The 19726-nt window shown below is 42.6% G+C and overlaps 1 protein-coding gene across 1 annotated transcript in view; it reads right to left on the reverse strand.

The window, feature by feature from the left end:
* RAB3GAP2 (RAB3 GTPase activating non-catalytic protein subunit 2) overlaps positions 1–19726 on the reverse strand; it is a 53287-nt gene that overhangs the window by 16476 nt on the left and 17085 nt on the right. Inside the window, exons 11-24 of the mRNA XM_082217296.1 lie at positions 19073–19152; positions 18869–18958; positions 17451–17590; positions 16760–16976; positions 15982–16125; positions 14567–14649; positions 11888–11952; positions 11183–11273; positions 9245–9372; positions 5366–5579; positions 4471–4568; positions 4002–4107; positions 2451–2611; positions 1482–1698 (exon numbers count right to left, since the gene is read on the reverse strand). Of these exons, the coding sequence (XP_082073422.1) occupies positions 1482–1698; positions 2451–2611; positions 4002–4107; positions 4471–4568; positions 5366–5579; positions 9245–9372; positions 11183–11273; positions 11888–11952; positions 14567–14649; positions 15982–16125; positions 16760–16976; positions 17451–17590; positions 18869–18958; positions 19073–19152 (1834 nt within the window). The remainder of the gene's footprint in view (positions 1–1481; positions 1699–2450; positions 2612–4001; positions 4108–4470; positions 4569–5365; positions 5580–9244; positions 9373–11182; positions 11274–11887; positions 11953–14566; positions 14650–15981; positions 16126–16759; positions 16977–17450; positions 17591–18868; positions 18959–19072; positions 19153–19726) is intronic.

Consider the following 19726-nt stretch of genomic DNA (forward strand, 5'->3'; position numbering starts at 1 on the left):
TCAGAAAACTCAAACCTGCTGGAACCTTTATACCGATTATTTAATGCTGTGTATCTTATGTATATTTACTGCTGTATGTTGCATTTTAAGGTATTTTATTGGATTGAGATTTTAAACTGTTTTAACATGCCCCAAGTGGTAATGGGCAGTAGAGGAGCATGATAGAAATGTTTACACACACACACTCTTAATATATAACATATAATCTTCCTACTTCAGGCTGAGCTCTCTCACCCAGGGGTAACTTTGCTTGCAGTTGTCATAATGCAAAGAGGAAGGCGAACTTTATCATATTGGGCGCATATGTCATCTATATGCAGTCCTGGCCTATGATCTAAATTAGTCTAAGCATTGAGAAAAAGATAATTGTGGAGAGCTTAAAAGGGGGGGGGGGGCTGATCTGAGCAAAGGCAGGAAACAAACTGAAGCCCCTATAAGAGACATATCCTGATACTTCCTCTTAAGTTTAGCTTTTTCTGCCTTCAATCACTAGGGGGAACCAAACCCACAGAAGAACCTTTGTCATGGGAGAAGACAACATTCAAAGCTATAAATTCAGATGGCACTATCATTGCTTAAATCAAAGCAGTTGCTTAAGCTTCCCCCTATGCAGTTTTTAAAACCATTTTTTATTAAGATAGCTTACCATCTTAATGTCTCGCTTGAGGTCAATGTCAACATGAACCCAGTCAATCCTTTGTTTCACCAGCCCTTTTCTCTGCTGGGACATGAGCACTGGTGCAGGCCACATAAACTACTACTGACACTAATCCCATTATCAGATTCTACCACACTGAACCTGAAATTGTCCTGTAAAGACTAACAGAATGCCTGATCCTTTGCTCGAAAACGCTGTTTTTTACATTCATAACTGCACATCTTCCTTCAGGCTTCTTCCACACCACTGGGATTTGTTTTCTCTCTCTCACACGCACACACACAGTTCAGATAGTACAACAACTGCGGCACCTTACTGACTCTAACCCACCCCTGCTGGGGCAAGTTCTTCAGCATGAAGCCACAGATGATCAGTAGGGGAATTCTGGACCGCAAGCCCAATTAGGCCTGGTGAGGAGCCACCTGCCCCACACCTGATATCAGGTGTGGGGCGGAGAAAGAGGTACGTGGCTATCAAGAAACCACTGGGAGTCTTGAAGTGCACTCCCCATTGTTCCTTAGTAAGCAAAAAAGGGACAGCAAGCTAGAGGCTTCTGATAGCCACGGTGACTGCTAGGACACGAGGCAGGGAGGCAGAAATCCAGTAGAAGCACTTGCTCACAGAAGATGGGGAAGACCTTTGATTTCCCCTGCAATCTCCTGTGTCACCTTCACAGGGATTGCAAACGCTCTGGAACAGATTTTTCAGGGAGCATGGGGGCTGCAGGGGAATGGGCAAAAACTGCCCACCTCCCCTCTTCTGCAAATGAAACCCCCCACTCATGGGTCTTTGGATCCAAGCCAATGTTTTTCAGCACATTCACCTTTTCCTCCTTCCAGCAGCTTCTTCACAGAGAGTCTGCCAAGAGGCTCGGTCTGCAGAGCTGAGACTTGGCTTGTCTTCTTGTTCACTTTACTGTGAAGGAGTGTCTGGAGAATCAGGCAATCTTCTAACTGCTTTAGCAGAAGTTTCCAGTATTCGGTATCGAGGGAGAGTGCTTCCCAAGGGTCCGTATCGGCACCTACTGTGATATGGGAAAACTAACAGAAAAGATGGTTTTGTCCAAGAAGGCAAAGTAAGAGTGAAGTTAGCAATATTTTGCACCTTACACAATGCAAAACCCAGTTTAGGAAGCTATAGCAAAACCGCAGCTGCCTGATGAGTGTAACTATGAGATAAAAGTGTGCATGTGAGATGTAGCCCTTGGAGAAGAAAAAATAGGAAGAGAGAAAGCAAATCTCAGTAAACACAGCAGAAAACAAAAGATGTAACCATCACTACTTCTACTGACCTATTTCATAGGGTTAGGAAGGTAAAACGCACTTCATGCAGGCAACTCTCCAACCATTGACGGAGGGACACAATAAAAAATGTGAATGAATACATAGCCATCATCTGCACACTAAAAGCTGGAAATTTGTTGTACCAAAGCTGATCTTCCTAGGACTGTAAGAGCTCAGCAAGAACAAAAACAAAGCACATTTAACTGTTAACGCTCAGCTGGTGAGAAGGAACACAACTACAAACAGCCCAGGAAGCACATAATGCATTAAGTAAAAGGTGGCACTCCAATTTATGCTGCTAAGTTTACTAAGCTGTTAGCATGATCCATCTTAACAAACCACGGTCCTGACGCCTGGATATCTCATGTGTCTAGAACAACAACTTTCACCATACCTTTTCCAAATGGTGGCGAGATTAAAATCAGCAGATCACAGAGGGGCTTTATAGCTTTCTTTCGGGAAAGCAGTAGCTGCTATTTGGTGGAGAGGAATACAGCTAAGTTACTTACTTTTTTCTCCGCTATGCTATCTGTTATCTGTGCTGTTACACAATGCCCGACATGAGCAGATAGCAAAGCGGCTCCGTTGTTCTCAGATTGAATACACGCCGTGCGCATCTGCTGCCACCAGGGGGAAACGGACTGGGAATCCCAAGTCTCATCTATAGCGACTGAAACAGAAAGTGGGAAACTCCGGTGTGCAATTAGGTCAGCTAAAATCAGCAGAACAAGAAATAAAGCAGAAGGAGAGGAAACCACACTTTTAACAAAGTCAGCTCTATAAATACAGCATTGATCTGTAAGGGTCGGATCCAGACACCTTCTCCCATGAATGCAACAGCTTCTGTACTTCTGTTCATGGAAAAGATCCCAATCTAGCAGTGGATCCTGCCGGTGGGAGGCTTTTAAAAAATGGTGCATGCTACAACATATGCACATGTTATCAGTCATCTTCAACACCTGCTGGAGCCATTTTTTAGAAAGGGATTTAGAAAGGGAAAGGAGAGCTGTGTCTTTTTATAAAGCACCTGTCATTTGCTGATGATGCAAAGCCTGATGCTGTCACAAGGGTTTCACGGTTCCCATGCAAAGGAGACTTCTACCATAAACTCTGCTCCATTTGGCACATGCAAGTTTAAATGTGACCATTAGAAAAGTTGAAGAAGGGCTCTGGAAGGCCCCGCAAGGCTCCTGAGAGCCTCAGTCCACTCAGCCCACCGACTTTGGACATGAAGGAATGGCCACTCAGGGTGGCAGTGGTTGCAGAGGTCTTCCTGACTTTATGTGATTTTGCATTTGTGCACAGACTTCCGGAACATAACCTCCACATACGTTTCAGGCCTACTGTACTGCAGGACTCCTTGCTATGTCCCTGTTTCTTAACAAGGGAGCAGAAAATATTTCCAGAGGGGTTATCTGCCCAAGAAGACCCCACAAAAAACCAGCAAGAATGTCAACGAAAGCCATTACTGTGGTCCAGTGAAACAAGGTTAGGCCTGGGTGTGGGACCAAGTCACATCTCATCTAATGATTCAATTGTCCAGCTCTGGGCTTGTATGACTGTCAGCTTTCCCTTCTGTAAAATGGGGCTCTGCTTCACTGGGATGAAAAGCAGAGCAAAGAAGCTGGGAAGACCCTGAGCAAACCAAAAACACTATGTGAAGCACATAAAGCGTTGACAATATAGAAGTGACCCTTAATGTGCAAGATAGATAGAACCTTAGATTTCTGTGCCCACATTTGAGTACAAAAACCAGGCTGAGAACAGGAAATTTCCAGTCAGTGCAACCGGACGAGGAGATATTTTGAAAGGTCTGTTGCACCTGAGCGTGCAAAAGTTCAGGTCTCCTAGGCACCATAATGAGAACATTTGTGCAGCCACAGATGGCCCTTAAACAAACTTCTCAATTATTCATCGGTTCATTTATTCTGAAATACATTCGCATGCAACATTAGGTTTGGCTTTATTCACGGTTCTACTTATTGCTTGCAGAGTCAGGTAAAGGGCCCGTTTTCAAGAAGTGAGCATTTGCCCATTTCCATTCTGCAAACTCATCTCACCTGTCATCTTGCTCAGGAGGGAGAGTGCAGCATGAAGGCAGCAAATTGATTGCGTTCTCTGAAGAATATCCTTTTCCTTAGAAAGCCACACACTGAGAAGCAGGGACTGGGGAAGGTGAGAGAGGAGAAAGAGATTTAGGATATTTCTCTTAAATAAGAATAGATTCAGGTGATTACAAAAAGCCACTGATGGGCTAAAACTCTTAGTTCTAAAGAAGATTTAAAATTACCATTAAGGCATTTCAGACTTAATTATTGGTGTTCATTGGGTTAATCGGCCGCAGTTTATTTACTGCATTGTGATTTCACTATTTTACTGTTTATTGTTTTAATCTGCATGCTGCCTTGAGATTGCAGTAGGCGGTTTGGAAAGTTGTTTCTACGCTATGCATTCGGAGACGTCTTCAGATATCATAACCAACTTTTTGACTATAAAGAACAAAACGAGAAAGCTAATAATAGGACTCACCAATAATAGTTGGGGGCTAAATCCTGCAGTCTCTAGTGTCTGGCACATTTCTTCTGTGGAACTTTCTCCATGTAAACACTTCCAGAAAAAAAAGCTTCCTGCACACACACACAAAACACACCACACATGGTTTCCCCAATCAATTAAAAATGAAAGCTTCGCCCACTGAATGGATACTTTCTGCTTGCGAACAAAGCAACCTTTCAGACAGTAATGCATGCAGTTTTGGCCAATTCACATCAGCAGTAAATAAGACTAGTGGGAACTTGCACACAGCTTTCCTCTTCTCCTTTCTGCATGAGGCCCACTAGGTACTAGTGCAGGTCTTTCAGCCTGCTATTGCAGGGCTACCTTGACCCAGAGCCCTCTGTTCAATCCCAATGTCAATCCCTGGAGTTCTTTCCCCAATTCATTACTTCAGTAGATGAGACAGCTCTAAAGGTAAAGGGACCCCTGACCATTAGGTCCAGTCTTGGCTGACTCTGGGGTTGCGGCGCTCATCTCACTTTATTGGCCGAGGGAGCCGGTGTACAGCTTCCGAGTCATGTGGCCAGCATGACTAAGCTGCTACTGGCGAACCAGAGCAGCATACGGAAACGCCGTTTACCTTCCCACCGGAGCGGTACCTATTTATCTACTTGCACTTTGTGCTTTCAAACTGCTAGGTTGGCAGGAGCAGGGACCGAGCAACAGGAGCTCACCCCGTCATGGGGAATCGAACTGCCGACCTTCTGATCGGCAAGTCCTAGGCTCTGTGGTTGAACCCACAGCGCCACCCGCATCCCGTAAGAGAGAGCTCTAGCCAGACACAAATGGGGGAAACCCTCAGAAACAGAGGAGCTTAACGTGTATATTGGAGACACCACAGGGGGCGTTTACTGCAAAATGTTCATACCTAAAGCCACATATTCTCTGTCGTCCAACTTCTTTACATTAATCACATCCTTTTCATAATCCATATACTCCAAGAAGGTTTTCACGGGCAACACACCATCTTTGTCCTCCGCAAAATGAACCGATGGTTGAGTGTTCTGCTGCTTGTAGTTCTCAAGTAACATCTGCAGCCTAGTAAACTCTTGTTCATCTAATCGGAGTAATTTAGCCAAGTCCTTAAAAACAGTAAGTCAAATATGCAACAGTGAGTTTTATATGTAATCTTGGCAGCATGAATAACGATTGCAACTCAATGGAAAACAGCCCAAAATCTTACACTGGATGCTTAGTATCAATCACTGGAATATAGCTATAATGGAGAGAAACCCACAAAATTGGATATTTTGACAAGGACTAGAACTGCCAGACACATTTTATATGATTTGGCATTCTTTTATGACATATACAGCAGAACCATCATATCCATGTCTGGCCAATTTAGAACTATAGTTGATGATCAGATAAAGATGATAGTCTTTACTTAGACTTTGTTATTTTAACTCATGTGCAACTACACATCCTTCATGCCTATTTTATGGTTTTAATTTTCGTATTTTAATTCTATTATTATTATTATTTATTGAATTTATATATCACCCTATAGCTGGGGGTCTCAGGACAGTTTATAGAATAAAATCAAGATATAAAACCACAAAATACATAATAAAAATAAAAACAACAATCCAATAGTCCCCCCCCCCAAAAAAAACCCCACATTTTAAAAGGGCATAGGATGTAAATCAGATCAACCAAAGGCCTGGTTAAAAAGGAATGTTTTTGCCTGGCGCCTAAAGATGTATAATGAAGGGGCCAGGCGAATTTCCCTGGGGAGAGCATTCCGCAGATGGGGAGCCACTGCAGAGAAGGCCCGTTCTCCTGTTGCCACCCTCTGGACCTCTCAAGGAGGAGACACATGAAGGAGGGCCTCAGAAGGTGATCTCAGGGTCCAGGTAGGTTCATATGCGAAGAGGCAGTCCTTGAGGTATTGCAGTCCTGTGCCATTTAAGGCTTTATAGGTCAAAACCAGCACTTTGAATTTTTGTCTGTTGTTGCAACTTCTGTCTATGTTATATACAGTATAAAATGAAATAACAATAATAAATTTACCCCAAAAAATGCAACTGTGAAGATGATATCCATTCTGGAAATATTAATAGCAGTTGTAGGAGATGCAGGAAACACAGCTCTCACATTGCCATTCTCTCAGAGCAGATACTGTTTTATTAATTGCAGATAGGTAGCCGTGTTGGTCTGCCATAGTCAAAATAAAAAAAATCCTTCCAGCAGCACCTTAAAGACCAACTAAGTTAGTTCTTGGTATGAGCTTTTGTGTGCATGCACACTTCTTCAGATACACTGAAACAGAAGTTGCCAGATCCTTCTATATAGTGAGAAGGTGGGGAGGGGTATTACTCAGAAGGGTGGTGGGAATGGGAGATTGGCAAATAGCTGAGATGAGCCTGTTGATGAGTCTTAACGACTGTAATAGGTCTTACAGGAAAAGGCAAGGGGTGAGAAGGTGAGAAATGGCTTAGTCATGTATAATGAGATAAGAATCCAATGTCTCTGTTCAGACCAGGTCTCTCCATGGTTTTAAGTTTGGTAATGAGTTGCAATTCAGCAGCTTCTCTTTCCAGTCTATTTCTGAAATTCCTTTGTAGTAAAACAGCTACTTTGAGATCTTGTATGGAATGTCCTGGGAGATTGAAGTGTTCTCCTACTGGTTTCTCTGTTTTGTGATTCTTGATGTCAGATTTATGTCCGCTTATTCTTTGGCGTAAGGTTTGGCCTGTTTGTCCAATAGAGAGAGCTGAAGGACACTGTTGGCATTTGATGGCATACACAATGTTAGACGATGAGCAATTAAATAGTCCCGAGATGGTATGTGTGATGTTGTTGGGGCCAGTAATGGTGTTGTCCGGGTGTATGTGGCAGCAAAGTTGGCATCTGGGTTTGTTGCAGGCTCTGGTGCCAGTGTCCGTGTTAAGTCTGGTTGTAGTATTATTGTGGGTTAGGAGTTGGGTGGCTGTCTGTAGGCAATGAAAGGTCTTCCTCCCAGAGCTTGAGAAAGGGAACTGTCATTGTCCAGGAGAGGTTGTAGATCTCTGATGATGCGTTGTACTGTTTTAACTCGGGAGCTGTATGTGATGACTAGAGTGTTCTGTTATTTTCTTTTTTGGGTCTGTCTTGCAGCAAGTTCTCTCTGGGTATCAGTCTGGCTCTGTTGATCTGTTGTCTAACTTCATCTGCTGGGTATTTTAGTTCTGAAAAGGTTTGCTGTAGATCTCTTAGGTGAGAGTCTCTGTCTGTAGAATTGGAACAGATGCGGCTGTAACGTAGTGCCTGGCTATATACAATGGACTGTTTGGTATGTTTGGGATGGTAGCTAGAGGCATGTAGATATGTTTGTCGGTCAGTTGGTTTACGGTATAAGGTGGTGTCTATGCTCCCATCCTGTATTTTTATAGTAGTGTCCGAAAAATGTATTTCTTGCATAGATTGATTCATTGTAAGGTTGATTGTGGGGTGAAAATCATTAAATTTCTGGTGAAAGGTGTCCAGGGTCTGTTGACCCCAACAACATCACACATACCATCTCGGGACTATTTAATTGCTCATCGTCTAACATTGTGTATGCCATCAAATGCCAACAGTGTCCTTCAGCTCTCTCTATTGGACAAACAGGCCAAACCTTACGCCAAAGAATAAACGGACATAAATCTGACATCAAGAATCACAAAACAGAGAAACCAGTAGGAGAACACTTCAATCTCCCAGGACATTCCATACAAGATCTCAAAGTAGCTGTTTTACTACAAAGGAATTTCAGAAATAGACTGGAAAGAGAAGCTGCTGAATTGCAACTCATTACCAAACTTAAAACCATGGAGAGACCTGGTCTGAACAGAGACATTGGATTCTTATCTCATTATACATGACTAAGCCATTTCTCACCTTCTCACCCCTTGCCTTTTCCTGTAAGACCTATTACAGTCGTTAAGAGTCGTCAACAGGCTCATCTCAGCTATCTGCCAATCTCCCATTCCCACCACCCTTCTGAGTAATACCCCTCCCCACCTTCTCACTATATAGAAGGATCTGGCAACTTCTGTTTCAGTGTATCTGAAGAAGTGTGCATGCACACGAAAGCTCATACCAAGAACTAACTTAGTTGGTCTTTAAGGTGCTACTGGAAGGAATTTTTTTTATTTTGTTTTATTAATGCTTCTAAAAATGATGACCTATATTGCACAAGCAGTTGGGAGTAGCCCTGATTTTTAACATGCAAGTGACAATTACTTAAAAAGTAAAGATTATTGAGAAATACCTTTTTTCTCTCTTGTAATGCTCATTTCCTGCATATACTGCACGAAGCAAGCTCTTTTAAAGGTCTAGGCACAAGTACCTTGATCAAACTGCTAAGTACCAAGAAAGGCACTAATTAAACTGTGTTTAAGTTACAGGATCATATAGGATGGTAAAAAAAAAAAAATCCTTCACACACCATTTTAATCTCTGTGTACCAAGTCAGATAACTGGGTCCATCTAACTCAGTATCCCCTACACTGACTGGCAGCAGCGTTCCAGGGTTTCAGGAAGGAGGTCCTTCCAAGCCCTAAAAGGAGATACCAGGGGCTCAGCCTGCCTACAAAGTTATGGTGAGCTGCTGAGAGCAACGGCCTTTCAAACATTTTATTTTAAGAAGGATTAGTACTTTATTAGAAAGCAATGTTTTCGTCCGTATATTTTTCTTTCGATCATAACGCACTCCAAGGATTCTTAAATTTCTGTTTTTCTCAAAACCACCCCCCCAGCAAAAAAAAATGTTCACACTACTCACGTTATTAGACGGCACAATCTCACACGGCACAGTCAGAGAATTTAGCTTGCTGACTGACTCATGAAGGTGCATTAGTTTCAGTTTGTTTGCACAGAACTGTAACAGCCCTTCATCGATACACTCCATCTCTGCCGGGGGGGGGGGGGAGAGAAACACACACACACACACATATTAGTCTTAATGAATGTGCAATGGAGCTGTAAGATCGCTCTGCAGCTTCATTAAACTCCCCGTTAAGCAATATTTCCAGAGCGCAGCTGCTTGCATGAGAATTCTGTTTTATCAGGTTAAAGTCTGGGTGAGTTTTGCCTACAGGCAAAGGAAGTGTCAGCTTCTCTTTGAAAGCAGAATCTTGATCAGGACGCTTAAACAACATGAAAATCAAAAGTCTCAACACACAAAGAACGTCTCTTCACAGCAGGCAGGCAGAAAATGAATTCCCTACACTGTGTGTGAATTCATCACACACATTTTGACATTTGTCACACGTAGCTTACATATAGGGCGCAAACCATTTAGTTTTGAAGTCACCCAGGTTGTTGTTTTTTTACTTGTGGAAGGTTTCAATATCTACACTGTGACCTTTGCTTACTGAAGCAGCTCAAGACTTCATTAACAAGAAGAATGGGGTTGTCTCAATAGGCAACTGAAGCAAACGAGATGGGCCATTTGATTTTACACAGATCAGACTGCAGGTAGTTGGGGTGTGGGGGAAAATATGCTTATGTCACATACAAAAGAACAGAAAAATGCTGCAATAGCAAATCTGTTTCTTGTAAGTTCAGATTCACACTGTGTAATAATTAATTTGCCTCATATTAAAAAGCTACCCTAAAGTTTTCCCTGTTCAGCTACTCACCTTGCAACTCCAAATAATCAGTTTATAAGTTAACTGTCCGCATGCAGGCTCTGAGAATGCCAAATGTAAGGAAAAATAAAAAATTCCTTCCAGTAGCACCTTAAAGACCAACTAAGTAAGTTCTTGGTTTGAGCTTTCGTGTGCATGCACACTTCTTCAGATACACTGGTTGATGGACTTCCATTTCATGCGGCTCAATGTGGTGCCTTCCATGGTTCCAGTTTATCTGAAGATAAAGTGTATCTGAAGAAGTGTGCATGCACACGAAAGCTCATACCAAGAACTAACTTAGTTGGTCTTTAAGGTGCTACTGGAAGGAATTTTTTATTTTGACTATGGCAGACCAACACGGCTACCTATCTGTAAATGTAAGGAAGGCTCTCTGTTGAGTTTGAGATTCCCTATCTTTGTGGAAAGAGAGCAGGGGGATGAGCCAAACCCTATCCCTCAGCACTATAGACAAGGGATGTATATATGTGCGTCCCTCAAACTTCCTGGAATCTCTTAAAGCAGAAGTATACGCCCTCACTCCTTTGGGAAAGAAAGCGATCACAGGGTTCAGCTTAGGGGGACCAAAAAAGGGACAGGATCCCTTCGTCACCAAAGCAGTAGTGGGGGAACTGAGCTCAGGGAACAGCCCAATTCTCTTGCTCCAACAACTGCATCAGGAATGAAAGTTCAACAAAAAGGGACTGTGGGAATGGCAGGGGCTAGATTCTGCAAGTTAGGGGCGAGTTCGCTCCAAGCATGCACTTCTCCCTGTAATTGATCAGCCGTGGGGAGAAGAAAGAATCTAGAAATCAGGCCTCCCTCAGGGTCCCACTTGCTTCTGTCATATGAAATTCAGTCACCATTTTGATCACAGCTGAAAAGGTATTTCACCGAACTGCTTTGAGCCTTTTTTTACAGTCCAGCAGTATATAAATTTCATGACATATATAAATAGAACAAATGATGACTGTGAACGTTTCAAGTCAAAGTATTCTGTCTCTATTTTTACTGTCTCTATGGGCCTTTGGTTCAATCCAGCAGGCCTCTACTTATGTTTTTACATGGTTACAGAAGACATTTTCACTCACCCTGACTTTTTAAGGTATCCATTAACGTTTGCGCTATGCTTGTCAAAGAAGACAGTGGCAATCGCTCGTTTGCAAGAATGCTTTCCAGTGCCTGTCAGTAGAACAAACCACACACAAGTCAATTTTTCTCCATCATTTCATGCTGTTAAAACAAAAGCCATGCAGGTGCTTCCTATAGGCAGCCATCAGCACAATTCCAAATAACCTCTCTTGGGCTGGAATGCTTTGCTGGGCCTATGGTGCATGTGCTGAGGGACAAGGGCTGTCAAGGGGGAAACGCCTACGAAATTAGTTCTGTGCTTATAGTCTGATCTCCCAAACCAGTTCTGTAAATAAATCTAACTTGTAAATTACCTAAAGCAACATTGTTCAAAGTGTCAGGGTGGACTACTTAGAGAAACATAGGCAGTTGCCAGGAACCAGCAAGCACAACCAACACTACCCCCACAATATGAATGCACTGATTGGCCCAGGAAAGAGAGAGAGAGGGAGCCACCACCAAGCAGGGGGCTATAAACTCTGCAGGTTGGCGAAAAATGCAGCAACCCTTCACTCTTACAGTTCGCCTCCCCATTTAAAGAACTAAAATGTCTGCACATAGAAACAAGAGTGGTTAGGCATGCATAAAACAAGAACAAACCGTTTGCCTAATTTGGATCAAAAGGCAATAATGAATGCAAAATTAAGCCCTTCCTAACTAATTACCTGTTTTTTAGTAGCGGGATATTTAATATCAAGAATTAATCCCTTCACTTCAGCCTCAACCACGTCTGGAAAGAAAGAAAGAAAGAAAAGAATATAATAAATGCACGTTACAAAAGAGGTTTAAGGAAACTAAAGGGTGTCCACTTTAGCTATTGGGGGCTCCTGCAGTCAAGAGAGCAACAAATGAGGAGGCGCAGAATGCCTGCATCGTACCACTTAGGGGCAGTGCACTACAGCCAGCCACTTCCAACCAGAATGATCTGGTTCTGTTGCAGTGACACAGCACAACAGGGAGAATTCAGCATCTTTGGACAGGAGCCAATGCAAGACAAGCTTCACTCTCATTATCAAATTAAAGCCTAAAAGTAGAGTACAGTCTAAAAGTAAAACTGCCTATCATGTCACCCTCTTGTTTCAGTTGTGGGAGGTTTGTTTTCCTGCCTTGCAGCCCTGGGGTCTCCCAACTATTGTCACAAGTAGCTCAAAGTCTAGCACTGCAAAGTGGAGCAAATGGGATACTCTTTGGGCAGAGCTTCATTAATAGCTGCTGGGTGTGATACTAGGATGTTTCAAACAGCAGAAGGAACTACACAAATCACACCTATGCAATAGTGCCTTTAGAAGAATGCTGAGACATGTGGGAAACGCATTTGCCTCCACGCAATCCAACCCAAATTCCTTACCCCCCCAAAAAAATTTCTAATTAAGGCTATGACATGTTTTCCACCCTTCCTGCTTATCTCTGTTACATGGTTATCCTCCCCCAAACACATCCCTTGACCCCTTTCTGCCCCACTACAGTGGCAGTCTGTACTAAGATTTGCAAATTAAGGAGAATCATAAGGCTTTTAAAAACACACACGCACAAAAAGCCCCCACCATTTTTCAACTGCTGAAGCTAATGGCAAAATCAAGTCAACAGACTGTTCACTTTTCCAGGAGCAGTGCATCTGCAGAGCCAACTGTGGCGTCATTTGCACCAGGCATCAAGCAGCTAGGCCCTAGATTTTTAAACCTGTCACTGGGAATTCAATTTGTCTCTGCTGTTGCACAACTTGTTTACTTACAACAAAAAGCAGCATCTCTCAGGTCATAAATGAATAGCAGAGAGGACTAAGTTGAAAGGAAAGCTAGAGATGTGAAGCAAAGTCAAAGGAAAGGGGTGTCAAGCCTGCATCCTGGAATGTGAACAGTCCCTGGGGCTTTCAAGGGTGGAGTGGAAGAGATGTATTTCTCTCTGCTCCTTGCCAGATCTATACAACCTGCACAGGCTGGCAGCCTGAACTGTTTGCTCTGTTTTGTTTTGTTTTTTAGGGGATGTCAGCGTGTATTATGCTCTTGGTGTGACCTCTACTTGGGGTTTAACATGACAGCTCGAATTCACCTGGTTAAAAATAACATGGAAAAGCACTGAAACGAAGTTGATAGCGTACAAGGTGAAAGGCACTTCCACTAGAAATGCCAAGTCTCTAGTTAAGCCTTTATGCCGCTTTATAGCGAGAGCTTGTGGAAAGACCATATATGCAAGGGGTAAATTAAATACAACATAGTTCCACTCCAAAATAATGCATTGCTTTACGCAAGATGCAGCTTAAGTCAAGCCACTTCTGCAGAATGTGAAGTGCAGTGCTGTTGTGCTAGGAAGTTATAAAATATTTTAACCTGCCCTGTGACTGAATCACATTTAATCATTATATATTTAATGTAACAAGACATTAAACTAAGTGTATTTAACATAATATTACCCGCATGAGTACAAAAAATGCATGGCTACTGGCTACTGGCATCATGACTCCTTTTTCTTCCATAATTCATGGTCTCTCTTAAGGAATCTAAATTCATTGTATACATTTTTAGGGAAGGTAATTTAACAATTAAATTAGAGCTCTTTATGAAATGCCCCCAAATCGTGAGAGAAGAGAGAGGCATCTCTGAAGACAATTCAACTATTCTACAAGTGATCATAGGCTTCCCAAATTTATTATCCAAGCAAATAAGCCAAGTATTTCTCCATGACAATTCAAGTGCTCATTTCTTTAGACCATGGAAGCTCTGCACAGAGGTTAGATCATCTGAAGTAGTAATAAGTCACAATCAAATTAAGAATGGGTGTCACACCTTTCCAAACTACAACTTCATAAACCACGTTTATGAACTCAACAGCAGTTATGCAATATTGCCAATTCCCATTAATTTCAAAAGACTGTTTAAAAAAAAAAAGAATCCAAAGGGATTGGAAGACTACTAAAAATGTTTGCATTTCATCTTGTTTGGACCAACTGCATGGAGAGTTTGCACTTTGGCAGCTTCTACACAGGTGGCACAATGTTTCAATCAGATATTATACAGGTGTTGTAGTGCAGAATATTAGTGATACTAACAAATTTTGTACACAACAACTAATTGCTTAAATGTAACAGGAAGCCTATCCCTCTGTGATGTACCTCAAAAGGTCCCTAAGTATGTTAAGGAGAGCCTGCTGGATCAGGCCAGTGGCCCATCTAGTCTAGAATCCTGTTCTCACAGTCGCCAACCAAATGCCTTGGGAAAGCCTCACGCATGAACCAATCAAAACAACCTTCTCCCCTCCTGCAGCTTCGGTGACTGGTATTCAGAAGCATGCAGTACTGCCTCTTATCATATCACATCATACTATGACCCCATAAAAAAAGAACCTACCTAGATTTAATGTTTTAGCTTTCAGCAAGGCAGTCAACTTCTTCACTAGATGCATATCCTTTGCTCGCTCACTCTTCTTATCGCTAGAAGGTATTGTAAGGGTCAACACATGAAATTGTTTGAACCTCAACAGTACATTTAAATTAATGTAAGAGGTGGTAGCACACAGCCTCCAAACAACTAATGAAGAAGCAAAGGTCCATGATATTAAAGCAATTGGGGGGGGGGATAAAAGGTTCTGTTTTTCAGCCGTAGCAAGGCAGATGCCTCTGCGAGTTCACAAGGGGTGGAAGTCGTACAGTTTCCTCTCATGTCTGTCCTCAGCATGACTTGGAGGTCTGACGCCTCTCAGGATCAACACACTAATGTTCACTGATGGTAAACATTCAAAGAACTACGTGAACACTTCCAACAGGGGAATGTTCAGCCTCCATCGTTACAAAGTCATGTATTAAATATTTACCGAGCACACACACCACCACTGGGGGCGGAAATTGTGTCGCTTTCCACGGGTGATGTCAGATACACTACCTGACAGCTGCATTCCAAAAACTATTGAGAGTAGCAGTGACTGCATTAGCTGGGGGTGGTAGAACTGAATGTTTCAGCAATGAAATATCACCATTAGAGCAATGCAAAAATGCAAGAGCAGCACTGTTTCAAGAAAAGTTGTCTGGGTTCCCCAAAACGAGTGAAAAATAAGTATGTGTTGGTAGCATACACAAACACGGAGGTTTGGTTCACACACGAGGCTAAGCCAAATATTAGCTTAGCGCAGACACATGGGTTCTTGGTTCAAAGCTTACCATTTGTCTGAAGGAGACAACCCTTGAGCCTGGGTTTGGACAATATGCTTAGTTAAAGCATAGCTTAACTCATAGCAGTGCAGCAGTGGGACCAGAGAAGGAGCAAAGTGGCTGCATTCTCCTCTCCAGGAGCCTGCACACTTTTTGCATTCATGCTAAGCCAAGGTGACATGCAAACTGAGCCACAGTCGCCTAGAAAGATGCCTACTATTTCTCTGAAACAGAAGCAGAGCATGCTGGGTTATCCAATAGCACAACAGTGTTAGTAATTTACTATGAATGCACAGTTCACTCCTATTTCACATCTCACACAAGTGGGAGCAACAAACCACAATTCTTTTGTTGAAGGTTGCATCTGAACTGGGGATCATTCCTCCCCCCAAACAAAGCCAAGGTTTGTTCTTGGCTGACTAATCATGGTTTGCTTGAGCAAAGCAAACCATAATCCCTGGTTCATTCATAGCACTACACCTAGGAACATGCTTTACTGCTCCGACTTGCTAGAAGGAAGGAGAAAAGTAGGAACAATCTGTGCATTCATGGTAAGCCATGGACTATGGCTTGCTGCAACATGTGAACACAATCAGCGTGAAGCTCATCAAGACTTACCTCAGAGCTAAATGAAAAGGAACATGAACAGTTTTTACTGTTCCTGATATTGGATCAACAAGACAGATCTGGTAAGTCTGAGGCTGCCAACCCTGACTTGTTACATTGTTCAGGCCCATTATTTTATAACCAGGATACAGCAACCTAAACAGGCATTTGACAAATACAGAAAAAAGCAGAACCATCAACATACACTTTTTGCATAGGGGAGAAGTAATATCTGGAAGGTTTAAGTACAATAAGTTGGAAAACACACACGTACACAAGCACACACCACATTGTGAACACTCAAATTTTGTGGCAGATAGAGGTGGATATACCAATATTCTGTTTCCTATTAACAGCAATTTCTATGGAGTCCAAGAAAACAACATGATGATCATTCTTCAGCAGCATTCACACACATGTATTCAAGGCAAATGCAATCTATTAAGAGAAAGAACTAAGGCACTTTCTTGAGCTATCTGAGCATGCTCAATCCTGCTTCCTGTTTGTGGAAGGCTTTGGGAAAAAGCAGATGATGAAAAACATTTGGGATATGGGTTACAGGTATGTAGACTTCCACTTGTGCAATGGGACTTCTCCTTCCTCTTCCCTCCCCAGCAGTGTCCCCCCTCCTCAAATCTGCTCTGGAAAGTTTCTCAATCCTCTGGAACAGTTTCGGAAGTGCTTAGGGTGGGGGAGAGGGGAAGTCCTGTTGCATGAACAGAAGTAAATTTCATTTCATGACAGACACCATTGAATGACACCCATTCTCATAAGTGCTTTCATTTCTCACCTGCAGTGTTTTCCTACATTGAAGGCTCCAACCCGTGGACCTTGTTGTGTGCTCCACACTTCCAAAATGCCTCTCCTGGGAGCATAGATCACAAGGAACTGAGCAACTCTGCTTGGCCCCTGAGGCGTGCCAAAAGGAGAAAAATCCATCTTTTCAGCTTCTCTTTCGTGTAGGTCTTCCACAATCTGAATCCATCCAATCTGTGCATCACGGTAGCCTGCAAGCAAAAGTGAAGGAAGTCGTTATTAAATAGGTTGCACATACAGGTTCTCTCTGTTGACACTTGAAACTGCAACACTGCACTCAGTTGGATCTGCTAAGCTAAACTTCGTATGATAAAACACCAGCCTTGCCAACAACTTTGGTGCATGTGCTGCTTGATCTGCTCTAACACTTCTTCCTCCTGTTATCCCAATCTCATTGACACCCTTTTATGACAGCTGCCACCTGTCACTCTTTCTGCTCCTATCCCTAGTGCTGCTGCTTTCCCTATTTCCAGTCAATCGTAGTTGCTATTGTGCACGCATGTTAAGACAGGCATTCACACATCTATGTAATAATGCGTGTGAGTATCTACAGGGAAGCTCTGATAGGAAGATGTATGTCAAGGACTCGAGACTTTTAAGAGATACACAGAGAAGCAATGCAAAAGCTACTCTATCGTCCCAAAAGGTATGTCAGTATGTTGTACCTTTCCACATACGAACAGCAAGCCCTCTTGCAACATCCAAAAGAAGAACCCTTCCAAAATCATCAGTTACTGCTGCCAAAGAGTTACAAGGAGACAGACATATCCTTTCTCCATGGCGACGAGAATCTGGAATTCCAAACCTAAAACCAAATAAAACAAAGCATGTAAAACAATCACAAAATATGGCACCCTTGATACAACAGCATATTGAAAGCTAGTAAATAATGGTCCAGGTCACACATCATGGTAAGCTTATAAGCCGTGGCTAACCATGAACTATGAGCACATGCTGATGAATGCGCCTGAATCGCTCCCATTTCAAACCACTTTCCCTGAGCTGAGAACAAACCTTGGTTTACTGTGACAAGAAAATCAGAACCCATGGTCCGTTTCTCCCAAACAATCACTAGTAAGCCAGGAAGAGAAACTAACTAAAAGTGTATGCCATGATTAAATCATTGTTTGCTGCTCCCAGCTCAAGAAAGGGTGGAGCAAACAGGAGTGATTCAGCAGCGTTGTACTATTACACTGCTCATTCAGAGAAAGCCATAGTTTATGGCTTATCATGACATGTGAATGCAGTTATCCCCATGCCTTGCCTTAATTTCTTAATATTAGGTAACAGTAAACCAAATCAATTCAACAAAATACAATGAATACTTTGATTTTTGGAAGATCCTCTCAAGGTACAGCAACTTCAGGAACACAGTCTTACAGGCATCCAGAGGGGCAAGCCATGTTAGTTTATTGTAGCAAAATCGTCACAGTATTAATAGCTTATTAAAAAATTAACAAAGTTGTTTAAGTATAGGATTGCCCAGTCCAGCAAACTTGCTGGGCAAACCAGGATCAAAACTGAGAGGCAAGCACAAGGTTTGCAGGTTCAGACAAAATGTTTGCTCTTACCAGGATCACAATGAGGGAAGTGAACCACCTGAAAGGAGCAGAGCGCATAATGCTCCACTATGCTTTGGCATGTTTTCTGAACCACCCCTGCATGCCTGTGTGACTTCAACTGGGGCACGAGCCTGCCAGAAGTCCTGCACACTCTCATAGAGGCCAGTACCAAGTATGAACTAGGCAACAGTCAGCCTATGGCAAGGTGGGAGGGATTGCACAACACGTTAGGCAGTTGTGGCAGGAGAAAAGGAGAGGCAGCTTTGTTTATACACTAAGGCAGTCTTCCCAACCTGGTACACTCAAGGCATTTTGAACTGCAACCCTGGAAATTGGCCACACCAGCTGCGGCTGATGAGAATTGAATTTCAAAACACCTGGAAAGCACTAGTTTGGAGAAGGGTGCATTAAAGTGTACAGGGATTGGAAGTTTGGGCCTTGCTTGAATTTTGCACATACAACAGTTATGCATTTTCTCTTTTTAAAAAAAAAACAAAAACCTCAGTTCTATAAACACTTGCCTTACAGCTAAAGGAGTTGCAGGCTCAACCTTGGGTTTCTTCTTCTGTGTAGGCTCTTCTTCCTGCTTATGTTTCCACCCAAGCCAACCACTTGAAATCAGGGGGGAAATAAATATAAAAATTATCTCAATTTAGAGAAAACACATGCCAAAGACACAATTTTCAATCTACTGTTCATTGTAGTGTTGTTTTGACTTTCATTACCTGGCAGCATTAAATAATGCAGATGTCAGCTTACTCGCAACTGCTAAAGCAACGTGAGACAACAGCGGCTGTGAACTACCCTAGAGGAAAGGTAAGACATATTTTATATAAGAGTCCATTACTCCTTAGAAACTTCCCTTCTCAGGACATCATATTTACAGACAGAAAACTGATCTTAATGAACATGTATCACCTTGAAATGTCTGCTATAAATTATTATTGGTGGGAGGGGGGTTAAATATGAAAAATAAGCCCAAAACAGATTAAAGCTCATGTAACTTCTCCATGGGCCTGTCTAAAAAAAAATGTTTTAAGCAGCCCAGCAAAGATGTCAACAGGCAGCGAGTTCCAAAGTGAAAGGGCTGCCAGATGAAAAGACTGATTTCTTACAACTGCGGATCAAATATTTAGTGGCACCTGTTAACAGTGCCGGTTGCACAGATCAAAGCAGTCAAGTGGACATACACGGGGCACGGTGATCCTGCAAGTAAACTGGTCCCAAGCTGTTAAGTACATTAGCATACAGTATGCCAACAGCAGCACCTTAAACTTGGCCCTGCAGGAAATTAGGAACCATTGCACATCTCTGAGCAGAGGTGCAGTATGCTGACAGAGTCGTGTCACTCCTGCCAGCAGCCATGCTGCAGCATTCTG

This window comes from Podarcis vaucheri (assembly GCF_965113315.1).
Source record: "Podarcis vaucheri genome assembly, chromosome: 3".
NCBI lineage: Eukaryota > Metazoa > Chordata > Lepidosauria > Squamata > Lacertidae > Podarcis > Podarcis vaucheri.